Source organism: Chrysoperla carnea, chromosome 1, assembly GCF_905475395.1.
Source record: "Chrysoperla carnea chromosome 1, inChrCarn1.1, whole genome shotgun sequence".
Taxonomy (NCBI): domain Eukaryota; kingdom Metazoa; phylum Arthropoda; class Insecta; order Neuroptera; family Chrysopidae; genus Chrysoperla; species Chrysoperla carnea.
The window spans coordinates 49,245,500-49,270,970 of NC_058337.1; the positions used below are offsets into that span (position 1 = coordinate 49,245,500).

The window sequence follows — 25,471 nt, forward strand, 5'->3', positions numbered from 1 at the left end:
GCCCATAAAATTCTGTTCCTTATTTGAAACATTGAACTAGAAACGAGGAAGCTAGAGTTCAGGCTTTCTTCATAGGGAAGCTGCTAGGTATCTTTGAATAGTATATATAACACAAATTGCTGTAAAATACTTTTTCTATGAAAACAATTTCATAAACTTCAAACACAATGTTTGAAGGTCCACCTAAACATCCCAGTATGAAAAAAGAGTGGCCGCTTCGGTTCAGTAAAATATCTCCTAACGATTTTGCATAGAAATGCCTAAGAGTACTGAGATGTTGGACCATCGTTTTGTCGGATGTTTTTTGTTGGGATTTTCACGACCTGTTTTCCAACGCATTACATATGTAAATTTCTAGTTTAACGCTCTTAATTTTGCCAGTTTTTCAATGGCGGAAAATGCACAAGGGTGGAGAGATAGAAATCTTGGATTTTTCACAAGAGGAGTAGTACAAATAGCATATCAGGAAATCAAGATTACACTTTCTGCAAACCAATCTCCTTTTTGATCTATCTCTACTATACGAGGCTATATTTCCACTAAAAAGACTTATGAAACATATTGTATACATACGTTTGATATTAAACTATATATATACAATGAAAAATGTCTGAGTGTCTGTCGATGTGACGTCATGCTGAAATATTACACTGATAATCCACTGCTATAAGTTTCTTGTATTTTAAAATTTAAATTTTCAATATTCCCATGTGAAATTATATAGTTCAAAAAACATCATACTTATGGATACACCTATGAAAAGTTCAAATTTCATTTCGCTTGGGTTCTCAATTTATAAATTTGTTAATTTTTCGACAACAAGTATTTGGATCAAAAACTCAACAAGCATATAGATAGCAGGTATAGTTAGTTGTCTATATTTAACAAATTTTACTGTTAATATGTACATAGGTACACCAATTTATTTATTTTTCTTGTCGTAATGATGTAAATACGTTTATATAGGAATTTAGTAAAGATCTCTCTATTTCGGCGTTATAACCGGTTTTAATTATACTCATATAAATAAATAAACTGTCTCAAATTAACTCGTCCATCACAATTTCTTCCGGCCCAAAAAAATTGTTTTCAATGTTTAAATCACTAAACCGCCACATAGCCTCTCACAGGAGCTGCAGCAGTCGATTTTCTGTATTGTAAGAGAAATTTTCAAACAAACTTACTATGACGTTAGTACTTATGAACCGATTGTTCTACAGCTTCCGGGCCTGAACGGCACCAAGGTGCTCATGCCATCCTGTATTGTTTACTTTTAAAAAGACTTTTAGAAGAAAGAAGATTTTTATAAAATCAGTAACGCACTGGTATCTATTATTGGCCTTAGATTTTGTTAGTTGATTTAATCAGATCAAATACAATTGACGACATGCCGGTCGTCCAAACCAGGGTTGTTTGTTTATAAAGAATGGTTTTTAGATGACACTAAGACAAGGTGAATTTTGTAAGGGCAGGTTTACACAGCCCGTGCAAAACCACATTATTTTAACTTAAAAGTTGCTTACTATATAAGTGGGCGTTTTTTTTTCTAAGACACGGTTTCTTGGCATGAGTTGCGCCATGGCTTAATTACGAATACTTCAGTCTTATGGCCATTCGTAGACCTTATACATTACATCTTTTCTCTACCTCAGATTGCCATGTTTCTTTAGATAATCAAGGTCCGTATATCAACCCTCTTGCCACTTCGAAATCACGTTCCTATCGTTTACCCATTAAATGGCTCTATCAAATTCATTGAAAAAACATAAAAAACAAAAAATTGTAGCTATTTTGAAAAATAGACAATTAATTTTTTTATGTTACCCAAGCCGAAATTTCCTAAACTTTTCCATATTTAAGTGGACTATATATAGACCCAAAAATGACTTAGACCTGACATCGTCTTCCGGTCTATATTAGAATCTCCTCTGACAATTATAGTGTAATATTATTTTAAAGCAGTTCAATCATGAAATGGTTTTTCTTTACAATTCTGTAAATTTGAAATATAAAAAAGTATTTAATAAAAAAAAAGGAAATATTTTCACTGTTTGTCTCTAACATGTCTGAGGTATACTAAGTAAAAATAAACAGATAATTTCCTCGAATCTCCTTCTTATCATTTTCTCTTCAAACACAACGAATTGAAACATTTATTTATGGCGAATTTTTTGGTACAAAGAAAACAGTTCTAGCCCAAGTTGTTAAAAACATAGAAAAAAAAGCAACTTGTAAGAATCTCATACTCATACAATTGTAGTTGTGTGCGTATGTGTATATATTGAATATATGTATAATAGATACAATGTCTTAGTATTGTACACAAATAGTACACGAATATATAAGAGCATGTTATGGACTTGGCTATAACGAGTGTATACCTTAAATGTGTGATTTATAAAAACCATATAAACCTTTTATATAATTTAAGTATAGAAAATGCACCTTAAAGCATACTTTTTATAAAACTTTTTGTTCTTTATATCATTTTAAAAAATTTCTTCTTTATTTTCGCCAATTAACTACGAACAAAAAGAATTGTCTAAACCTTAATACTTTTACAGCGAACGTTCTGCCTCCTGCCTAGAATTAGGTGTTATTAATAATCATATAAATATTCCATATCTTAAATGATTTTAGCGCATTCTTAGCCGGATTTATTTATTAAAATCTTGACTAAAGTACAAATACGCTGAAAACATTTGAAAATTGTTGAGCGTTATCCTACCTTTTTTATCACTCTATATCAATACATGCTTGCCTCGTACCGCCGTTTGCAGAACATTATATTTATTTTAATGATATATTACGCAAAAATAAGCTTGTATTTTGGTTGGTTGACGAACCCTTTAATACGTATAATAAATTTAGTGTTGTATCATCATCCTTGTCGTAATAAAATATTTTTAATTAGATGTTTATCTTTTTAGTTGGTTATTAACTTCTATTCCCGTTTTTGCAAAAAATGATAAATAGAAATGATTGTAATCGAGTCAGTAGAAAAATAAACTCCTGTCCCTCAAATTTCAGAAAATCTATAAAAAACAATTCTGTACGACTTACGCAAAAAAGTTTTCAAAATTTTTTTCCGGAATTGGAAGAAATAGAAAATTTGTAAAATTGTATTGATTTGAAATTAAGAACAACAAATCAATAAGGAAATTTTTCCTTTCAAATGAAATCTCTTATAGTACCGGAAAAAAGCTCTGAAAATCTCAGTGCACTAAATTGCGTTATTTAGTCTCCAGAGAGTTTCTTCGAATCTATGAAAGATTCGGAGATTGCCAATCGGTATATAAGTTGTTGGCCTATATTTTGATAATATTTAGGAGAAAGGGGATGATTTTTCCAAGTTGAGTCTCCAGAGGTTTTTTATGAAACTATCAAAGATAGAAAGAGATTTTCCAATAGTGTTTATTAATCCTTATGATATAATATCTCATAGTTTTAAGTGGGTGAAAAGTGTGAGGTCAAAATTTCAACAACAAAAATTTTATGTTTTAAAATCCACCGATTAGAATCCACCGATTAAAAAAGTTAGACAAATATTTTCCAGTCTAAATATGTTTTAAGTTTAAGAATACAAAAAAGTATATTTTTCGATAAGTCTTTTGGAATTTACAATCTTTGAAACGAATTTTGACATAAATCTAAATTTGTCAGAATCTGATTGTTTTTGCTTTAGTCGAAATATTAATACAAAACGGGGATAGAAGTTTTTGTGGAGTCATTTGTAGTGTTTATAATTTCAATTTTAATCCGTATTTAACACAGACCATCAACCGTCATCTGTAAGCATTAAAATCTTAAATTCAGTAATTACATCTGTATTACATGAGTTAACTGCTAGTTAATTAAATAAATAATAGCACCGAATAACATAAGTGTTCAAGAAAATTCACAATTTTGGCTATTCATGTTATTCATGTTAATATTCCATTTCCACGTCAATGATTTAAAAGTCACTTTTTGTTTTAAACTGCGAGTTAAATTTATTTATTTTTTTCTTTAGGGGAATGGGGTTTTCTTTAGGGATGTATTAACAAAATTCAAACTTCTGTAAATATCTCCTAAAGTTTTCAACTTAATGTCATTACTAAAGTACCTTCATGACGGAAATTTATTCATCTTTCATATTTAAATCCAAAATGCCGTTTGAACTGCTCGGTTAAGCAGAAAGGAGCATTTTTTTTAAAAAGTCGGCGGCTAAAACTTACCCCGAGTTGGGTGCAAATATAAACAGTGAAGGAGTAAGAATTTACATTTAGTTTAGTTTTAAATAATGATTTTTCTAAAACATAAAAGTATATTAATCTTTATAATAATTTTATCTCAGATAAATATCAATATCGGGTAATTCTTTTTCAGTGGTATTACGGATGAATCCTGGCGGTAAACTTGCCTTTATTCCACTCGTTAAAGATATAACAGGCTTAATAGACGGACCATTTTGTTTTGCTCGGTTCTCTATATTGTTAAGAGTTCGGTTCTATTCTTTCACCAGATGTCGCAAACCCAACTTGCTTTAGTATTTTCTGTAATACGATCTTTTTGGGCTTGTGGTGATGCCGGTTTCATCCATATATTCTTGAAAAAATGAATGAACGTTGGTACGATGGAAAGAGGTGCATCGGCTCAAACTGGCAGCTAGGCTCAGTTTTTTTGTTTGATGGCCAGGACTCCGGAATGGAAATATTTAGATCAACGGCTGCTTTGTAAGCTAGAGATTTAAATTGCTCTGGAAGCAATCCTCTCTCTGGAAGTAAATTGAGGCACTCTTTATTAAATAATCGGCAATAGAACGTTCTTGTTGTTCTATGAAAATCAGTTTAGGTTTATTAAGCCCTACTTTGTATTTCAAACCAGCTTTTGTTTTTTTGACGTAATTAAAAAGTGTTACGTGGCAAACATTGAACTCTGTTGCAATATCCTCATTGATTAGAATAGGGCCTCTTGTACCGCTAACTAATACATCTCTGTTAGTAGTGATACTTCTAGTTGTTTTGCGTTTGTAAATCCTCATTCTACAACAAATAAGTTGTTAACACAAGTGTTTCAAATTGAAACTTTCAATTTTGAACCTCAGATTATTAATAAATAACTTACAACTATCAATTTTATTTGTCCACCATCCGGCCTTACTCTCCGAGGAAGCAACTACCTGGCGACGCTCTTATCAAAATTGTGAAAGAAATAAAATGTGTTTAAGAATTTGCTAGTTTTTTTTCCGTTGCTTAAAACAGCCGGAGGAACTTTGCCGGGGACAAATATTAATAGGTTAATACTTACCCCACGCATTTGGTTAATAATAGCCCCAGAGGTAATTTTCAAACATAAAACATTATTAATAAATAACTTTGCATTAATTTAACAAAACAAGATGTATATTGTATATGTAATGCTCCACTTAATAAACATTAGATAAACATGAATCCTCAATCACATATGTAATGAATTAATGTTCATTAGCATCACCCAAAGCTAAAACCTTGAAATTAGCACTTTGTCGAGTATAGTTTAGTAGCTAGAGGATTATTCATACCTATCCCCGTTGAAACAAGCCCCCTTTACCTATTCACAAAAATAAGTAATAAAGAACATTGAAGGTATTCTGCTTTCTCTATGTTAAATCGTCATAACGATTTTTGGGAAATATAAAATGATTCTGGTTCAAAGCCTAATAATATACATATTTTGATGCATTTTGTTAAAAAATATTCTCTTCTGGAACAAAAATGCATAATACATCCCACAGAATTGCACATCTGAATTTGAATATTATATATTGATATTTTAAACTTAAACACATTACTGAACTGACAATCAAGGAATGTAGCCACGGGGGAGAAATCAAATCTGCGAGATTCTAAATCATTATCCGCCTTCGCCAATTTTTCGAATATAAATTTTTATTCAAAAAATTTTTATATTCTACATTTTACAACTATCAATTTTATTTGTCTGCCATCCTGCCTTACTTTCCGAGCAAGCAACTGCCTGGCGACGAACTTATCAAAATTGCGAAAGAAAGAAAATGTGAATTTGATTTTTTTTCCCGTTGCTTAAAATAGCCATAAATTATGTTGTTTTAAACAAAGCTTGAAACTTTCAAGTTAAGCATTTTTGAATGAATTACGTACTGTTTAAGCCAATTCGAAATTGTCGAATTGCCTTCACAGTACGTAAATTACTTTAAAAATTTGTATAGAAAACAACCAGTTTTGTTAAAAAGTAAAAAAAAATGATATTCGAAACGGTCCAATTTAGTTTGACAGTGCGCTGCTACTTGGTCAAAAATATCGTTCGAGAATGCGTGAAAACACATTAAATAGAGAGATATAATAATAAACATTCGAATGCTATATTTGATTTCCTTTAAATAATTTTTGCACCCCGTGTTCGTTTTCAAAGTTCTTAAAACATTATAAGGTAGCTTTTCTCACTCGTCCAACCTTCAACATAAAGTAGTGGCGGATTATTCAAAGCATGTTCTAAAACTGCAACGTACAGGTTTTTAATGTGTTTTTGGTGATCCCGATTAGATTATTTTACTCGGTGGTACAGGTGTTTGAAATTCCGCAAATATGTTTTTAAAAGGGGCGATTTTTGGTTATGGCAAGTGTATTTTTATGTGGTCCAATTTTTTGTATGCCCAGTGTATATTTTTAAGATATTTAATATAATTTGAAAGATATTGAATTTTTTGTGTATTTTTTATTGTAGAATGCAGACTCCATCATCACCGTCAACATCAACAATAACATTACCACCGAATTCAATATTATATGGTGGTGAAAAGAATAAAGGAGCTGTCAGTCTTGCTGATTTACTTGAGCGCCGTACACACGGTCTGACAGAACCAGAAACTTGGGCTTTATTATGTCAAGCTGTTCAAGCATTACAAGACTTGTTTCTCTCTGGTAAAGTATATCTACATGTAATAAATATTGTGTACTATTTATAAATTTTAACGAAGTATTATTACAATTTTCTTTATCTACGCAAAGTAGACGTCACCCTTATGTTACTGTTTACTACAGTTATTTTAAACAACATTTGAACATTCTAAATCTAAAACACATAGGAACACATATTTAATGCTTATTTGTATAATGTCTCGAAAAAGTTCTCTGTTTAAAACATTCTTAAACAAATTATCGTATTTTCTCGGTAATTGAATAGAACTCGATTAAAAAGTTCAATATGTTTTCGACTCCCGTTCTCTCCCGACATTGTTAGATTATAGACATACATATTTTCAACTCGTGTCTTTAGCATACCTACATTTTAGACTATAAACATACATGCAATAGAATAGTTAAATTTTTTTTGCAATTATACACTTGATAAAAATTTAACGATTTACTATTTAATGCCTATTTTTGTTGTTGTTATCTTTAATGCAAATAGGTGCCTTTAGTGCCACTTCTTCATGGAGTAATGTTTCAATTTATCAATACTCAGATATCTGTTTCATCCTTGTGTTGAGATTGGAAATTGTGATCTGCTATTTTCATTCTTTTTTTTTGTTTTTATTATATTTTGACATGTTCTAAACAAATGTATTTGTAATCAAAGAACCAATAAATATATTATTATTATTATTATTATAATTAGTAAAGCACGTAAAGGCGTACAAAAAAACAAAAATTTCGTGAAGTAAGAAAACTTTTTTCAACTAAGAACTTTTTTATAAATAATTTAACAGGAAATTTCTTTGAGCGAAAAGAAATTTACTTGTGACAAAAAACATTTCTTGGCGCAAGCAACTGTTTTGTGCTTAAGAACATTTTTGTTTTCTTTTTTATATGAGCCTAGAAAACTTTTTTTTACGGTACATTCGTCGCGAAAAATTTCGGATTCGACTTCTTTGCATGGACACAAGACAAAGTTAAAAGTTCAAGAAAATAGTTGTTTGTTTTGATCGTTCGAAGGATAAGCTACAGTTTTTTTTTTTCATATGATAAGATGTCAATGATGGCAGGTTAGCATAAATTTGCTGAACTTTTTTCACAGTTTTTGCTCAGTACAATTTTATACTGTAAATACAAAATTTCAATTTCGAAAATAATTTAAAAATAGTTTCTAACTAGTGTATATTTACTCATTTATTTTTTGTATTTTGTAGATTTTAGGAAATATTTGTAATTATAAGTATTTTAGAATCCGAAGGCCCAAAATTTATATGTTTTTAAGGTCCAAAATTTTGCTGGTGACACTTTTTGATTGATTTCCACTCATGAAACAGTTGCCTCAACTTTCAATTTGCTTCTTTTTTTTGAGACAAGAAAAGCCAAAATGGTTGTAGTAGTACGTCGATGAATTCTATACATGTTTGTTGACACAGCATCATTCGTTTACTTCAGTTCAGTCAGATGAAATATGTTACATATACAAACTCGTACGCACACCCGTCCTTTTATTATTGAAGTAATTAAAGTCATTATGTATTATAATTACATAAACATTACAAAAGAAATTAAAATAATTTATTTAATTTCTAACCTTATAAAATATAAATCATTTTCATGTAGAATAATAAATATTATGTTTGTTAGTATATACAAAGAGTTATGCGTACTTCGTAAAATCAGACGCGGATACAGAGGAGGTAGTTGAGTAATTACCTCTCTAACAACTTTTTTCACCAATTTTTGGGATAAAATTGTTTCGATTTTATGTTTTACTCGAAAGTTTTATTAAAAATGACATCATAAAGTTTAATTGAACGCATCAAAAATTCAGTTCCAGGTTTCTTATACTTCGCGCAACAAATAACCGATGAAACGAATACATAATAGAGCATCCGCTCATGGGTAAGTATAGTCAAGCGACTGGGAGATAATTTCGATTTTGGTATTCAGTAACAAAAAGTCTATTGCAGTGTTTAAATATCAAAGAAATTGGACACAGGTATTTGAGGTTACCAAAAAACTTGAATGCTACCAGAACTTTGATAGAGTAAACGCCTAACTTTGGCAGAGAAATACTTGGAATAACTCGTGCTATTGATAATTTCACTTCAGTTATTAATTCATTATTTTAAGTAGGTACAACCTATATATAATATGTACGAAATAGCTTACTAACTGACGATGGATCGATGAACGCACAGCTGAAATCGCTGGGTCTAGAAGCATGAAATATTACACACACGTTCCTTAAATGACGACGTAAGTGTGCACTAAGTTGGAATTTTTGGAAATAATACCCTAAGGTGTCAAAACGAGGGCTTAAGGTTTTTGTGAAACTCAATTTTTATGTAAACAATGATATATAAGCTTAGAGTTCAAAAAAAAAGATTATTATATGACTTTTTTCAAAAAATTCATTCTTCGAAGGGGTAAAATAAAAACTTTGACATTTGCCATTTTTGAAGTTAGCTGTGTAAAAATTAATATATGGTTCAAGGATAAAATATGAGTCTTCAAAGTTGGCATTGTATATATTGTGAGTAGTATAAAGAGCGCATAATTGAGGTAAAGTTAGGTTCTCTATAAATGAATCATTATTCGTGAGCAAAAACTTGCATATAGATAAAATTAATAAAAAAAATTTATTTTAAGTTATTGTAAATGGAATATTCTAAGAAGCTAAGCAAGTTGCACTCTAACAAAGCAGTCATGACAGTTTAAATGAAATAAATAGTACTTTTGTGATATGTAGGGCCCCAAAATGATGTATGATGTCACAAGGTGGTCTTGTACCGGTACTTATCACAGTAATGTATCAAACCCGACTTTTAAAGCACCATAAACAAATTCACCATTATTTAAATTATTACTATTTTTGTTCTTTTTATAATTTTGAAGACTAGAATTTAGCTTAAATTTAAAATGAAATGGATACAACCTTATTGTCTAAGGGAACACCAGTTCAAATTGATTACTTCGAAATTGGAAGCTTACTTATTAAATTTTGTGAAAAAGTACCATTTCCGGCTTTCCTTTTTATAAAATTACCCCTCCAATCCTATATCTTGCACCTTGCTTACACTACGTTCCATCAGTCCTAAACCACCTTTTAATGAGAAATATCGGGGAAGTTTGTTACAAAAACATGTCAAAACCAAAAGTTGAACTTAAAAGGGGCTATTTTAAAAAGACTTTGTAACCAAAAGTAATCTAAAAACTAACTTGAGCTCGTATCTGACAGGAGATGGATTTAAATTCGAAATAGGAAATGATTAAGTAGAATTTGAATCAAAAAACGTTTCAAACAATATTTTTTTTAAAAGTCCCTTTTTTAGTTCAACGTTTTTTGTTATATCATAAATATGTAAGTGTGTTGTGGAAAATGAAGCAAAAGTACTTGGAAAAACATGGCGAAAGGTTAAGGCCTTAACTCCGCTATAGAACTCGTTACAAGGAATTCACGGAAGCCCTATGCTCCAGTTGTAGATAAGAAAACAGATATATAAGAATTTCAACACTTTAACCTATGCCTCTATATTCATAAAATACAATCACTAGCTTTTCTTTTTGAAGAAATCCTATTTTGATATACTTGTATTCTTTCAAATTTTTTAAAAATGCCTTTGTTTCATTCTTTTAAAAACAGCGTTAAAGATTTGTTTTGTTTTATAATTGTTAAGTTCTTTAAACAAATATCACTGAATTTAAATTTTTAACTACTGTTGATTGTTTTTCATTTCGACATTCTTTTATTTAATTTAAATTCCACAAAAATATTTTCACTTATTTTTGTAATAAAGGAAATATTTAAGTGTTAAAAGATTAATATTTGCAATAAACTTTCGTTTTATTTATCCTGTGTTAAATTCCTTGAGTGAATTGTAACATTTTGGTTACAATTTATTAAATGATTAATTGAGTTATTGCACGACGATTTGTACAAGCACTGTCAAAAAATTTACGGAACAGCAATATTTGTACGAACAGACAGTTTTGATATTAGGCTTAGCGATGAACTAGCACAAAGATTGCTAGTATAATATTACGGAATGTAATATTCCGGTGTTAAAATCAATGAAAGTAAGAAAATTTGTTCCCATAATTTTTTTGTTTCCATTGATAAATATGAATGATTTAAAAAATAGTTGAGAAAAGCACTTTTAGAGCTTTCAGATTGCTTTAAAGCTAGAAGGACAGGCCTGGATTTACATATTGGGCCACATGGGCCATGGCCCCAGGTGGCAAATTTTGGGTGTGGCAAATTGATCGAAATTTCAAAGTATTTTTGTAAACATGAGAATTTGACCTTAGACATGACGAAAAATATTCAAGATATTGAAAAAATTTTATTATTTTTAATTTCACAATCGCATTCTCCAACAAACGTAAAATTTTTAAATCCTGATTCATACGCTTTCTGAAATAATAATTCTTAAGCATCGATAAAAAAGAGCGTTGCGTGTAATTTTTCTCTTCAGTTCCAATTGTGCTAGATGTATTTTATTGTATCAGAACTAGCTGAAAAAAATTAGCACTCGCAATCATTTTTATATCGAGATTATTAACAAACAAACAAAAATATTAATAATTGTTCCCTACAAATCTTTGTGTCAACTATCTGAGATATCTCGAAGACGATTTTTATAAAATATGTTTTCATCATATAAAACTAATTTTTTTACGCATTTTACAAATTACAAATTTGCAGAACCTTTTTGTGGAAAATTATTCGCTTCAATATTCAAAATTTTTGAAATTTCAACAATTTTCCAGTTATTTATCAAAAAATGATGAAGAAACGAAATATTCTGGGCAATTTTTAATGATTTTTCGTATTTGTTTAACAAGATACATGCTTTGAAAATTAAATTTTTTATCAGTCTATCTGCGTGAATGAGTGCTGAAGATGTCGTTTTTTTGCAAAATAAATTTTTGTTGAAAAATCTATAGAACTTATCACCTATAAATTTCAAGTTGGGATTTAAATGATCTAGGAAAAATGTGACACTTTAAAAACATATACCCAAAAATTTTTTTCATGCAATGGGAAGAAAAGAAAAAGTGTCTGACGTGGTCCCGGCTTTAAAAATTGAAAAATTTTTTATCCTGAATATATTTTTAAATGAGACCTATACAAATGCATTCGAATATAATATAATTTTTAATTATATATTTTCTGTGTCTGCTGATTCTTCGAAATTATTCTTTTCTAATTAGATAATTAAAAAAGTAGAAAGACGGAAAACGTACAACAATAAATAATATATTATAATTGTTATATAGCATTTCAAGTAATTTTATTTTTATTAATAATTAATTAAGTTTTTCGTTGAAACCGTATATAATGCAAACAAATTAAATTTTAAGATACACCTCAGAGCATATTTTTAAAGTGCTTACGAAAGCTATTTTATTTAAAAGTGACCCAATTTTGCCTGAAGTCACGCTAAAATAAGTATTAAAAAGCAATATAATAAATAAAACCCACATATTTGCAGTAAAAATTCGTTATTATTTTATAGTTATTTTAAAAATTTACGGCCATGTGTCAAATTAAACAAAATCAAATTAAATAAAATGGTAACAAATAATTCATGCATGTTTGAAATTTTCAAAAATCAATATTTACATATCACATTAATCATTAGAAACTTTTATCCAACCGATTTATTCTTAGTGGACAAAAGCTTATAATGGATGAATGCTGAATGTTACCAGCTATTTACCTTTAATTAATTAAGGAAAAATTGAAAATGCTATGCTGTTGGATTAGAACATGTTATGTTTGTGAACAAATATTTCAAGTTCAAGGTTCTATTGGATACAGTTAGTACCTACTTGGGTGGGTAACCGCTTGAAAAGACTGTGTGTGGTTGCTTTTTTGTTTTTTATAATCGTTTTTATATAACTCACCTTAATCCATTTCTTCTTCCCTATTTAGTTCAAAATTCTATAAAAAATCACACTTATTCCAAAGTTTTAAGTTTATCACTTCTTTTAACAGTCCCCATTATTGACTATCTTTTTATACCATGTATATATTAAATATATCAAAGTAAATTCAGTTTAGTCCCAAGTTTAGTCGCTTAAAAATATTGATGCTAGCAAGAAAATTTTGGTATTGGTATAAAGCACGATAACTCAAAAACGAAAAGAGATATCAAGTGAAATTTGAATAGCGTGCTTAGGACGTAATAAGTGAGGTCAAGTTTTTGTAAAATAAGCAACATTGGTCAATTGGGTCTTGGGACCGTAGAACCCATCTTGTAAACCGTTAGAGATAGAACCAAAATTTAAATGTAAAAAATGTTCCTTTGTAAACATCACTGTTAATCCACGAGGGCGCAAAGTAGGTGCGAATTTTATAGTCTGTATTATATTGGAATATCAGTTATTAATGTGTGGCTATCTAAGAGTGGATATCTTTCTTTACTTACGTTACGTCAAAAAACAAACGATTGCGTCTACTGTCTAAACATGGTATTTCAAAAATATACTCAGTCGATTGTTTGTTTTCACTTGTTTTTATGTTAAGTAATTTCATCCACCTTGTATAATAAAATAATTTTATTCAAAAGGCTACAAATTTTTTAGTATAATTACAGTAAGAACGTTCAGTGCATAGTTCATTTCATTTACGTTTCACACCTGAACGCACATTAAACGATTTATTCCATAAGTAAATTTCATGATCCGTATAGATAATTTTACATAAATTAACTTATATATAGATACCTTTATGAAAACTTATAATAAGAAAGATTTCTGATGTTCCAATTATTAATCATTGAATAAGCAAAATCATTTTCATTGAAATGTATATTTTATGTCAGTGATATGAATTACAAATATAATAGGAGAGACTATCATACCTTGCATCACAATTTTCATTCATATGTACTTATTCCAAAAATATTTTTTTTCACCCGTTAGGACTCGCGTCAACCATTCGGTAGTAATCTTTAGTCGCGTGATGAGAGATTTTCTTTAACTTTAAAGAAAAAACGCGTTAAATATTCCTTAACTTTTAAATCATAACCTCTATGTAATTTTATTTTTTAATGCACTAGCTTATTTAAAATAATTTGATGACGTGATAATTGAAAGATGTTTGAGAGTGGAAATATTAAAGCAGAGAAATAATCTAAATAATTAATTAGTTTCGCTTTAACTAATTTTGCCATATTTCTATCACAAGTTTTTTTTTATTTACTGAGTACTACTTATATTAAGCTAAAGTACATGAACAAACCTGGAAATTTCAGTAAATATTTTTACATACAATTTTACTATCGTAATGAGAGAAATTCTCACAGTTAAGAAAACTTAAAAAAAAGATCGAAAAACAAGTAGTTTTTGTTTTCAAAAATTTTTCCTTTCCCATTTATTCTTACAGTTTTAGCCTTAAAAACCATAAAATCAGATATTAAAAATAGAGGTCTAAGAAAAAAAGAATCAAAATCTTTTGCTGGATAATTCCATTTAAAAAAAATTAAATTTGACCCAGAAGGTGGCCTAAGAAAATAAAACTAGAGACATTTTTTCCACTAACCAATTATTATATATATTATTACAAGGCGTTTTTGAAAAAATTATCGCCCCTCTATTTACAATTAAAAGGCTTCATATATAGTTAGAATATGATATAAAATACAAAACACAAAGCCAACAGAATACATGAATAAATAGTAAAAAACAAATTTTTTACTAATAAGAAACAAGAAACTAATGAATGATGCAAGGTACAACACACATCTTATTCTATTAAAGAACGAGACAAATTTAATTGGAAAAAGTAGGTATTCAACTGAATTTTTCTATAAATGTTAACATCTTATATATCATTAATATCTATAATTCATAATTGACGCCTATGTGGGAGCGATGGCTGCATATCAAAATGTTGAATGATAAAAATCTGCTTTTATTATAGAAACATTGAAATAATCATTTTTTCATAAAAAATAATCTGATATTATGTCAAAATAACACACTAGAATATAAAGTTTATTGTGTGATAAACAGAGGTTTTTATTAGTCATACTTTCCCCGAAAATTTATTGACATATATACCCTATATTTATAATAACGTCGCGTCGGTTCAAAGCATTTTGCTTCCGCCAGGAAACAAATAAATGTTTCCCATAAATTTTAGTTTTAGTAGAGAGAATTTTTCCATTTATTTTTATGATTTTAAAAAATGAACGCCGAGTGCAAGAATTATTTTGCTTGTAAGCCAATATTACGAATATCAAGCTTGTACTTCATCAAGCTCTTTAGAAAAAAGTTGATTCAGCCCTGTCGTACATCGTTTTGGAGCGAGTTATTAACTATCACTATAAAAAAAATATCAAAATTGGGTATAATTTGAAATCTCCAAGGCTGGAAGCTTCGTTTTTCTACAGTAACGGTTTTCCTTGACCAATTTTCATTTTTACATATAAAAAAAAACCGTACATCACCGTGGTAGAATCGTGTTGGGACTCAAAAATTATGAAATAAAAGTTCGCAGTATGGAGAAAATTTTGGTTTGGAAATTGAAGTTGTTTCATATGTAAATATAATTTTTTATGTGTTTAAGTGATTTTTTGTCTGGAATTTTTTTTTTGTCCCACTGTCTAGGAAATTTTAGGAACGCTATTTCTACTAAGAACTTCGAATTGTCTTTATAATATCCTTTACGATTTATACCCATTTTTACAGGTCATTAAGACGTAAGCAATCAAAAACATTAATTTTTCGACAATTTGCAGAAAAAAAATGAAAACCCAAGAATCAGTTGGGTAAAGTATGAGCTATTATTTCATCTTTTTCTTCATAAACATGATAGCCGAAAGAGAAAAGAACAATCTTGCCATGGTAACAATGGTAATATTATTTTACATGCAAACTAATTTTTGTATTGGACGCGCACTCTTATAGATCAAAGAAATAAATATAGAAATTTTTCCACTCTTTCAACACCCGATTATGGGGGTTAGGCTACTTATAATTTTTCAGTTATCATTTTCAAAAAGTGCATACTTGTTTACGGTTAAGATTGGTTCATTTTTCCCAGAAATACAGGTATCTGTTAATCTGTACGTTAATATTTTTGATAATTCTATTTAGACGAATTTCTGTACCGGTGAATGTATTATGCTAGATAAAAATAGGTTTTAGCGTAGTGTAATCCATATCTTAATATATATACAAATTTAAATTATGTATAATTGGGTAGATGGCTGGTATTGAATTTGCCACATTACCCATAAAATGTAAAAGTAGACTTGATACCATAACATTTGAAAGCTTAATTAAAGTTGATTAAGGAACGAAGAAGTTAAAATCATTCAAAGATTGTTTCCCACCCCAGCTTGCAATACAGTTTTATGTGCAATCTGTATGGCGATACTCAACAATGACATCACTTTTAAAGTATCCTATCTTTGTTTAATTAGGAGCTTTAAAACTTCATACTTCTAAAGATTTAAAAAAATTCACTTTAATTTTTCTGTCCGTGCAGTGAAAATTGTTCATCTGAACTGACAAAAAAAAATTATGTCATCATCCCAATTGTGGATGCAAAACTCGACGAGTTGTCCATTTATATTCAAGAGCGTTCATACATATTTGTATCCCGAAGTTTCCACGGGAACGAGCCATGAAAGAAGATGAACGTCTTATAAATATCAAATAGTTTCGTTTAATATTCATAGGTGACATATATATGTATTGAATCATAATTCTAATTATAATTTCGTTTATTTTCATTTAGTATTCATAAGTGATATGTATTGGATCATAACTCTGGTAATAGTTTTGTTAAATATTCATAGACGTTGTATATAAGTAACGATGGATTGGCATTTTGATAGAACGTTTCATATTTACCCCTGAGTCTCTTTACATACTTTGTATCCTCAACTTCCCATGGGAACGAAAATATTTTTTGTTTGTTTTGAAAATCGAATACTACTTTATTAGTTAAGTTGCCATGGCTTACGTTGGAATGTTTCGTCGGTAAATTTATAGTTGCTAGTAATCTAATAAAAAAAGTTTGTATTACTTTTTAATTTTAAGCATTTACACCATTTAATATTAGATAGTAGGAGAGACCGGGTATGGTTGTCTCACGGGTAGGTTGTCACAGCGCTCATAACATGAAACTTAACGAATAAATACGAACATTCATTGGTGGCGAAGAATCACGAACACAACATCTCTATACTCAGTTCGTTTCAGTCCTCTCAGAAACACCGGAGCTGAGAAAAATGCAGCTCTTCTTTTTTTTCACACAGTTAAAATATTTTTTTGTGCAACTGTGTCGATTCTTGTAACTATGCCTAAATTTTGCGTTGTAATATACCTTTTCATGTATTTATAATGTTAAATATATGGGCCATGATATCGATATATTGTTTTTATAAATACCCATCGATTTGAATTTTATTTTCAAGGTTATTTTCTAAAACGTGTTTTGGGGCAAGTTGTCTCAGTTTGCCGGGGGGTAGTAGTCACATGTGGCAACTAACATCATTCATGTGTTCTGCCTTTTTTTGTTGCCTTTTTGGAGTTTTGATAATGTTTGATGGTTTTAGAAATAGTCATAAAAGTGCCGCGGCATTACAAGAGAACGCCTGTCTGTTTCACCAGCTTTGGGGCTACGAGCTACAAGAGAAGTGCAAAACTTTGGTAAATCTATAATTTCTGCCGAGAAGGATTTTGAAATTAATTATCGCACTTTAACCAGATATCGTAATCACTGAACAGAATGATAACTCTAACTTTAATGTTCGTACGATGATACCACAAAGTTCTACCAAAATTTCATTGCAATATTAATCTGCAAAAGAACCTATTCCTGGTCCAAGTTCTTTGATTATACCACAATAAAATTTAAAACCACTACCAAAAGCTCCACCGTGCTGACAGAAGAAAATGTAAATCAGAAATTCTGACAGATAAGAGAAAAGAAAGTAGCGAAGAAATTATCTAAGCGTTTGTTGAGTGACAACAAAGAAAATAAAAAGCTTTCTAAAGCAAAGAAGATTCATTTGAAAGCAGTTTACAAGGACAAAGATAAGAAAGAGGATGAAGAGTTTTGCTTGGTCTGTTTATTTGATTTAAATAAACGTTTTTTTAAATACATCTTCCTTTATTTACTATGTGACTACCTACCCCCAGACACTGTGACAACCATCTCTGACACACTTTTCTGTCTCAAAAAATGTAATATTTCCTCAATGGAAAATGATATAGCCAAAAAGTTTTTAAACTAGATTGGATCCACTATCCATTGATGTATAAACGCCAATACTATACTAAGACTATAGGCATTAAAAATTCAAAAGAACGAAAATGTGACTTCCAACCCCGGTCTGCCCTACTTACGTAAGTAGGCTTACGTAAGTAAAAGGAACGTAAAGATTTCGTTTTTCTAGCTGAAAGCTAATAACATTATAAGGTGGAGGACATATATTTCTTGATAAATCATAGTTCCAAGATTATTTGTAAATACAAAATATTGAAATCATTTTCCCTGTGTACGTGAATGATATATGTGTACATAAATAAATGTGACTAAAACATTAAGTGGTAGGCAAGTTCATAAAACATTTGCATACACATATGAACATGTTATTTTGTTCTCAATTGTAATGTAATTAAAAACACGCTCATGCATATTTAATAAAATTTATTGTTTAAAATGTATTATAATTATTAGCTTTACTACCGTAGGTATTATTCATGTATGTTTCGGGTTATAACTTTATGTACCTACTGTAAAATACTTTATATTATATACCTCACCTCTTTCCAGAGTTGGATTTATAATGTAAAGACCTAGTTCATTCGCTAGGAATCATTTTGGTCGAAATAAAAGCAAATTGAAAGCGGTGTTTTCTATTTACAATTTTTCAAAAAAGCGGTGTAGGTGCGACCCGAAAGGACCAACTTCCCAGTGGAAAGGATAAAAAAATATCATATGTTTTAATATTGTTTATATTAAGTATTATTATATTATTATTTTAAAAGTTGATACGTTATTTGAAGTTAGCATGTAATTTTTTGTCCTTTGTTTTTATTAAAATTAAACTATTGCAGATCCCATATTATTATTATTACTTTTATTATTTTATTTCGTTTTTTTTTTTTTTTTTTTTTTTTACACTTTTTTTTCACTTCTCCTCCAGGGGGGGGGGCTTCGCCTCTTGCACCCCGATGACATTAAAACTATATAAATGATAAGTGATAATAAATTATAAGTGATAAAATGACAATTATTCAATTTTTCATTCGGTACAAAAAATGGCTTGGCTGATTTTGCTCAAAATTTAATCAGGTCTAAGATACATAATTATGCGTTAAATGAAACTGGTTCCGTGACAATATCATAATTTGTTCTCGAGATACGCGAGGCGAATAATGAATCCGAACATATATACATACAAACATGTGCACACATGGACAACCTTTTAAAAACCATACTATTCGACTCTAAAGGCCTTGAAACGTGGAGATATGTCTAAATTTTCAATTTGCAAAATTGGACCCATTACAATAACTTACCACTGGGAAATAAAGTAGTACAAAAAAGTTATTAATAATATTTTTTAAAGAAGTACAAGGAACATGGTTTATTTAGCATCTTTTAGTAAAACGCTTAAATAAATAATTGAGCTCAAAAGTAGGCATATTTATCATTGGCCGTATGGCAAAGCGGCTGATAATATTTTTTTCTTACAATTTTTACCCAGATTTAACCGTAGAAGAAAAAATTCGATTAGAATTCTAATTAAAACCAAATTAAAAATCGTATCGACCAACTTATGGAAGATGTATGATCATTGTTTTTAAGTGATTTTATTTATACAATTTTTAGGAGAATTTCATGATAACCAATTATAAAATAAATGAACTGGTATCAGTTTTTTGAGATTTGGTAAGGTGTTGATGATTCTCCAACCGGGAAATTTTAGGCCTAGCCAATTTGGGTCTTTATTGTACTTTACCAGTTAAACCCAAAGTTTGAATTTCTAGGCGAGAAACTTGCAGGCTTTATTCCTATACAATATCGTCTTCTGCTACTTGGACGTGCATCTTTTGATAAGTAATTTAACTGGAAAGGCGTTTGAATTAATTTACTGTTATGAGTATAGATTTGGATTACTCATTGGTCTTGGTTTGGCAAGTCTTGTTTCGTTTAAAACCAAGGCAGTTTATTAATTTATTTGAAAAGCCTTATTGGGCTAATCAACCCAATAGGGCATATCAAATAAATAAATGCACATTTGCTACATATAACATAAAAATAGAAGATATCAAATTCTTAAAACATCTACTTAGGCAGTTAATTATAGAAGGACCAAGACCAATGTGTACAAACAAAGAGCTAAGTACAGTACAGTCTAAATATGTTCGGCAAAGGTGTTTAAATTGGTCTTGTTTTGGTCTTGATGCTTTTCATTGCCTGGTTCCTTCATGGAGTTGTTCGCCGAATATAACATTTGTGAGGTTATTTCTTCAGTAAGCATTAACTGAATCGGACTTAATGTTATGAAAAAAAAAAGTGCATGCTGCATGCTTTGAACTCGATTTTGCAAATGAAAAACGTATTATATGGAAATAAAATTTAACAAAACAAGAGCGAATAATTTTTAATTTATTTTATGTAGATACCTATATCTCGAATTATTTTACTAGTACTAGGAATTAAAGAAAATAATAAGATGGAATAATTTCATATTTTTTTTATTTATATCTGGAATATTTTAAAAGCAGTCATTTTATGAAATTTGCTCAAAATGTTGATTTGTAAATTCCAACAACTGTATCGTATACAATGCTCATTTACAGTTCCTAATTTTGTTTATCAATGGTATAAGACGTTGTACAGTATCTTTATCTTTCTTAATCATGGGTACAGATTTTGCAATAGTTTCTGCAGCTAATTTAGCAAAACAAAATGCACCTGCAAAGGTTCCTTCTGCACTACATTTAGCAGCCCCTAGGGAAGTTTTGGAAACTAAGCTTGCTGCAGCTTGAACTTCTTTAACAACTTCTTCAACTACAGGTACAAGTGGTTTTAATTGCCCCTCTACACATTTCGTATGAGGTGAATTAATGAAATTTTTGATTTGGCTCAACGTATTTGCTTCGTGCTGTTCAAATTGATGTACAAGCTTTTCAACTGCATCTTTAGTTTTGCCAACAAGTCCATGCGATTTATGTGCTACAGTGTTGGAAAAATGATTACCAGCATTTTTTAAATTATTAATTGCTTTTTCTAAACCATTTGTTATAGTTTGTATTTCATTCTAAAATAAATAAAAAAAAATTTACGATTATTGGTCTGTGGAAATTTTAAGGTAAATCATCCCTTGGTTAAAATATGCAATAACTTGTTCGAATTTCATTAGGAATGCGGTATTTAATTAGTACCGAACTAGTTTACAAAAGGCATGTGTTGCATTATAATTACGAGCATTGTGTGTAAAGACGTTAATTGCAATCCTTATCTTTCGTCGAAAGTAAACGATTACTTTAGACGCAATATCGTGTTGGTTGATTTTAATATTAGAAGGTAAAATGTTTGTTAATAATATGGTTGAATGGAAAAATATTTGTTTGAAAATGTGAGAGATAACATAGCCTTCCCATGGTCATAATAATCTTGCCATATCTAGTGATAGAAATGTATTTATTTTTAACTATCTTAGCCAAATTGTAAGAAATATTGTACACCGGCTACTGACAAACATTCCGTTTCAATTGAACCAAGTCTCTAAAAATTTTATAGGATATTTATCATAACCCATGTAGGAACCGCCATAGTTGAACGACGGGGCCTAGCCTGGTCCAGTACTGGGGATCCCAGCTTTGGCGCCCCGATATTGGCCCATGCTTGAGCCAAGATGAAATTATTAGCCTTGGCCGACCCAACGATTGCCCGAGCCTGGGACAAGGCTGGGTTGCCCAGCCTTGGCCGATCCAATGATTATCCAAGCCTGGGCCAACATTGGTTTGCCATAGAACGGCCAACGCAAGGGAGCCCAGTCTTGGGCCAAGACTTGGCATCCTAGCCTTGGCCAATCCAATGATTATCCAAGCCTGGGCCAACATTGGTTTGCCATAGAACGGCCAACGCAAGGGAGCCCAGTCTTGGGCCAAGACTTGGCATCCTAGCCTTGGCCAATCCAATGATTATCCAAGCCTGGGCCAACATTGGTTTGCCATAGAACGGCCAACGCAAGGGAGCCCAGTCTTGGGCCAAGACTTGGTATCCTAGCCTTGGCCAATCCAATGATTATCCAAGCCTGGGCCAACATTGGTTTGCCATAGAACGGCCAACGCAAGGGAGCCCAGTCTTCGGCCAAGACTAGGCATCCTAGCCTTGGCCAATCCAATGATTATCCAAGCCTGGGCCAATATTGGTTTGCCATAGAACGGCCAACGCAAGGGAGCCCAGTCTTGGGCCAAGACTTGGCATCCTAGCCTTGGCAAAACCAATGATTATCCAAGCCTGGGCCAACATTGGTTTGCCATAGAACGGCCAACGCAAGGGAGCCCAGTCTTGGGCCAAGACTTGGCATCCTAGCCTTGGCCAATCCAATGATTATCCAAGCCTGGGCCAACATTGGTTTGCCATAGAACGGCCAACGCAAGGGAGCCCAGTCTTGGGCCAAGACTTGGTATCCTAGCCTTGGCCAATCCAATGATTATCCAAGCCTGGGCCAACATTGGTTTGCCATAGAACGGCCAACGCAAGGGAGCCCAGTCTTCGGCCAAGACTAGGCATCCTAGCCTTGGCCAATCCAATGATTATCCAAGCCTGGGCCAACATTGGTTTGCCATAGAACGGCCAACGCAAGGGAGCCCAGTCTTGGGCCAAGACTAGGCATCCTAGCCTTGGCTGACAATATTCAATTATTGAAGGGAAATCACAGAATAAATCGTCATATTATAATTATTATTATTATTATTATTATTATTATTATTAAATTAATTACATTGATGACATAAACTCCTGAAATGGACACCTTTGACATTGTAAAAATTTTAAATACCTAACAAAAAATGGCATATACAACCAAAAGGTATACAATGCGCATGTGTAATACTGTTTATGGAGTAGGTACATGTACTTACAATAACTTCCTCCTTCTCTGTCTTTTAGTCACTATCCTTTTTACAAAGTAATATTTATTTTTAAAACCTCTCACTAGTAAGATGTTCTAGTAAGGTGTATATAAACATACAATGTTATCGCTTCTCGGCTCAATGAGCTAAGCTCAACGTGCAGTATGTGTTCTTATCAACTCTACGCCTCGCATTGCGAGACCAGAATATTAAACTATTATTTGGAACACGGTAGATTGTTAGGAGCTTGCGCCTCTTCTACCGCGGGTTGACTCAGTGTTGCGGTATAGCTGGGGTTGGCCCAGTCAAATAAATCACAAAATAGAATTCTTCATAACTTAACTATGGCCTAGCCCCTGGCTCAGACTTAAAACTTAACTATGGCCCAGCCCTGCCAGCCAGGCATGGGCCAGACCTAAAACTTAACTATGGCCCAACCAGGCATGGGCCAAACTTAAAAATTAACTATGGCCCAGCCCTGCCAACCAGGCGTGGGCCAGACCTAAAACTTAACTATGGCCCAGCCCTGCCAACCAGGCATGGGCCAAACTTAAAAATTAACTATGGCCCAGCCCTGCCAACCAGGCGTGGGCCAGTCGAGGTAACCAGTCTTGGGCCAGCATTATCATTCCAGACTTTACCCAAGTCTGGGCCAAGTCTGGCTTACAAGTCTGGCCCAGAGTAGTGCATAGTTGGACTAAGCCTGGGCCAAGCCTGGGCCCGCCATACTTTCCTACATGGGAAGATGAAACGAGCGATTGAATTTTTCGAAGTTCGTGCAGGGGTGAAAACGAAAAGAAAAAATAATGGGAAATTTCATTAAAAAAGTACAATTGATTGGCTAAATGATTTTAATTCATACTTTAGACAGCTACAAATTTACTTCAATTTCTGTTTATGTAGGTATTGTGCTGTTAATGAGACAATGTGGGCAGTCTGGTACCTATAACGAAGCAGTACTACAAGACAGATATGGTCTGAGTACACTCAATTTTGTAAATGAGTAGTCACTAAAAAAAAGTGAGAAAATCCACTCGGAAGAGAAAAATTTGCTCAATGGCCATAGTTTTGAAAAGTCAATCATTTTTCGCTCAACTACAGATAGTGAGCTCATCAAGGCTTCTTAGAAATCTTGGAAAAAAAGGTTCACTATTTGGAAGATGATCATCTTACGTTTGGGACGTCACCTGACTGATCACCCTGCAACTTGATGAACGAGTTAGCAGGCAAGCTCCTCATTTGTCCAATTTTGATATAATTTTTAATAGTTTATCTCCCTTGCTTACGACATTTTTTTAATCTGCGTTTTCTTCAACATTAGCCTTTTATATATAGAATTATAGACTACTAGATTGATACACGCCCGCTTCACTGTGCTTAAAAGTAAGAACTACCGCTTTATCCGGTACCTCTCTTGCTACACACAGTTTTCAATTTTGTAAAATAGTCATAATTCATTGAGTATATCAAAATGGTTGGCCATGATTTGTGTGACATTTGCTATTTCAAATATTTACATAAATCTTTAATTTATGGGTCAAAATGATTATCATACATCTGCTCCATCTATAATCATCATGTTGAACCATAAATTAAAGATTTCTGTAAAAATTTTAAATAGTAAATGTCAGATTAAATTTAATTTTTTTAAAATATATATTTATAAATTATAGCTCATGTGTTATTGTGATATATGAGCGATATTACTGTACAGTTTCATTAAAAATCATTCGCTAGTTTTAGCGTGAAAGCGTAACAAACAAACAAACAAACAAACATTCTTACTTTCACATTTATAATATATAGGGATTAGAAAACGAAATCAAAACATTAAATTGTCACAGCTATGTTACAAGAACTTGTACACAGTTATGTAACAAGAAACGTGAAGCTCAAATAAAGAAAAAGATTGCTAAAGCAAGAGGTTTGCAATTTACTCTGAGTGGAATATTCAAACACTCATTCGAACACTCATCGAATATTCAAATTAAAATGCAGATACGAAATAATTATAAAATGAAATTTAAATCTTACCTTTGCTGATAGTCCATAAATGCAGGATACCAAAACAAGTATACAAATTGTTAGCTTCATCATTAAATTTTTTATTCAAATACAATGTTTCCTAGTTTTTTTGTTCATTTATATAGATGAAAAATTGTTTACTCACGCTTGTCATACAAAAAAAGTAAAAGTGCTTGTTCAGGTGTTTTCTTCAATTATTAGTTTATGCAAAATTATTAATCTAAACAAGTGAAAACAAACAATTGACTGAGTTAGTTGTTGAAATACCATGTATAGACAGTGTTGATTAGTGTTGATATACCCATATAATACTATACAATTTGCGCTCTCACGGGTAAACAGTGACGTTTACAAAAAAATGTTTCAAACAAAAGTTGTTTATTTTTTATAAGGAACATTTTTTACATGTT

General features: G+C 31.3%; 2 protein-coding genes and 1 non-coding gene across 3 annotated transcripts in view; 2 read left to right on the forward strand and 1 right to left on the reverse strand.

The window, feature by feature from the left end:
• LOC123305441 (tyrosine-protein phosphatase non-receptor type 13-like) overlaps window positions 1-25,471 on the forward strand; it is a 230,337-nt gene that overhangs the window by 95,605 nt on the left and 109,261 nt on the right. Inside the window, exon 3 of the mRNA XM_044887158.1 lies at window positions 6,724-6,920. Within this exon, the coding sequence (XP_044743093.1) occupies window positions 6,725-6,920 (196 nt within the window). The 5' untranslated portion in view covers window position 6,724. The remainder of the gene's footprint in view (window positions 1-6,723; window positions 6,921-25,471) is intronic.
• Window positions 20,645-25,154, reverse strand: LOC123302429. The gene is made up of 2 exons (XM_044885352.1): window positions 25,071-25,154; window positions 20,645-21,214 (listed from the first exon to the last, which is right to left on the reverse strand). Exons 1-2 carry the CDS (start codon window positions 25,131-25,133, stop codon window positions 20,744-20,746), a joined length of 534 nt encoding a protein of 177 aa, XP_044741287.1. The 5' UTR covers window positions 25,134-25,154; the 3' UTR covers window positions 20,645-20,743.
• Window positions 23,162-23,346, forward strand: LOC123291149. Its single transcript, XR_006534940.1, has one exon. It is a non-coding gene; the product is annotated as a U2 spliceosomal RNA (small nuclear RNA).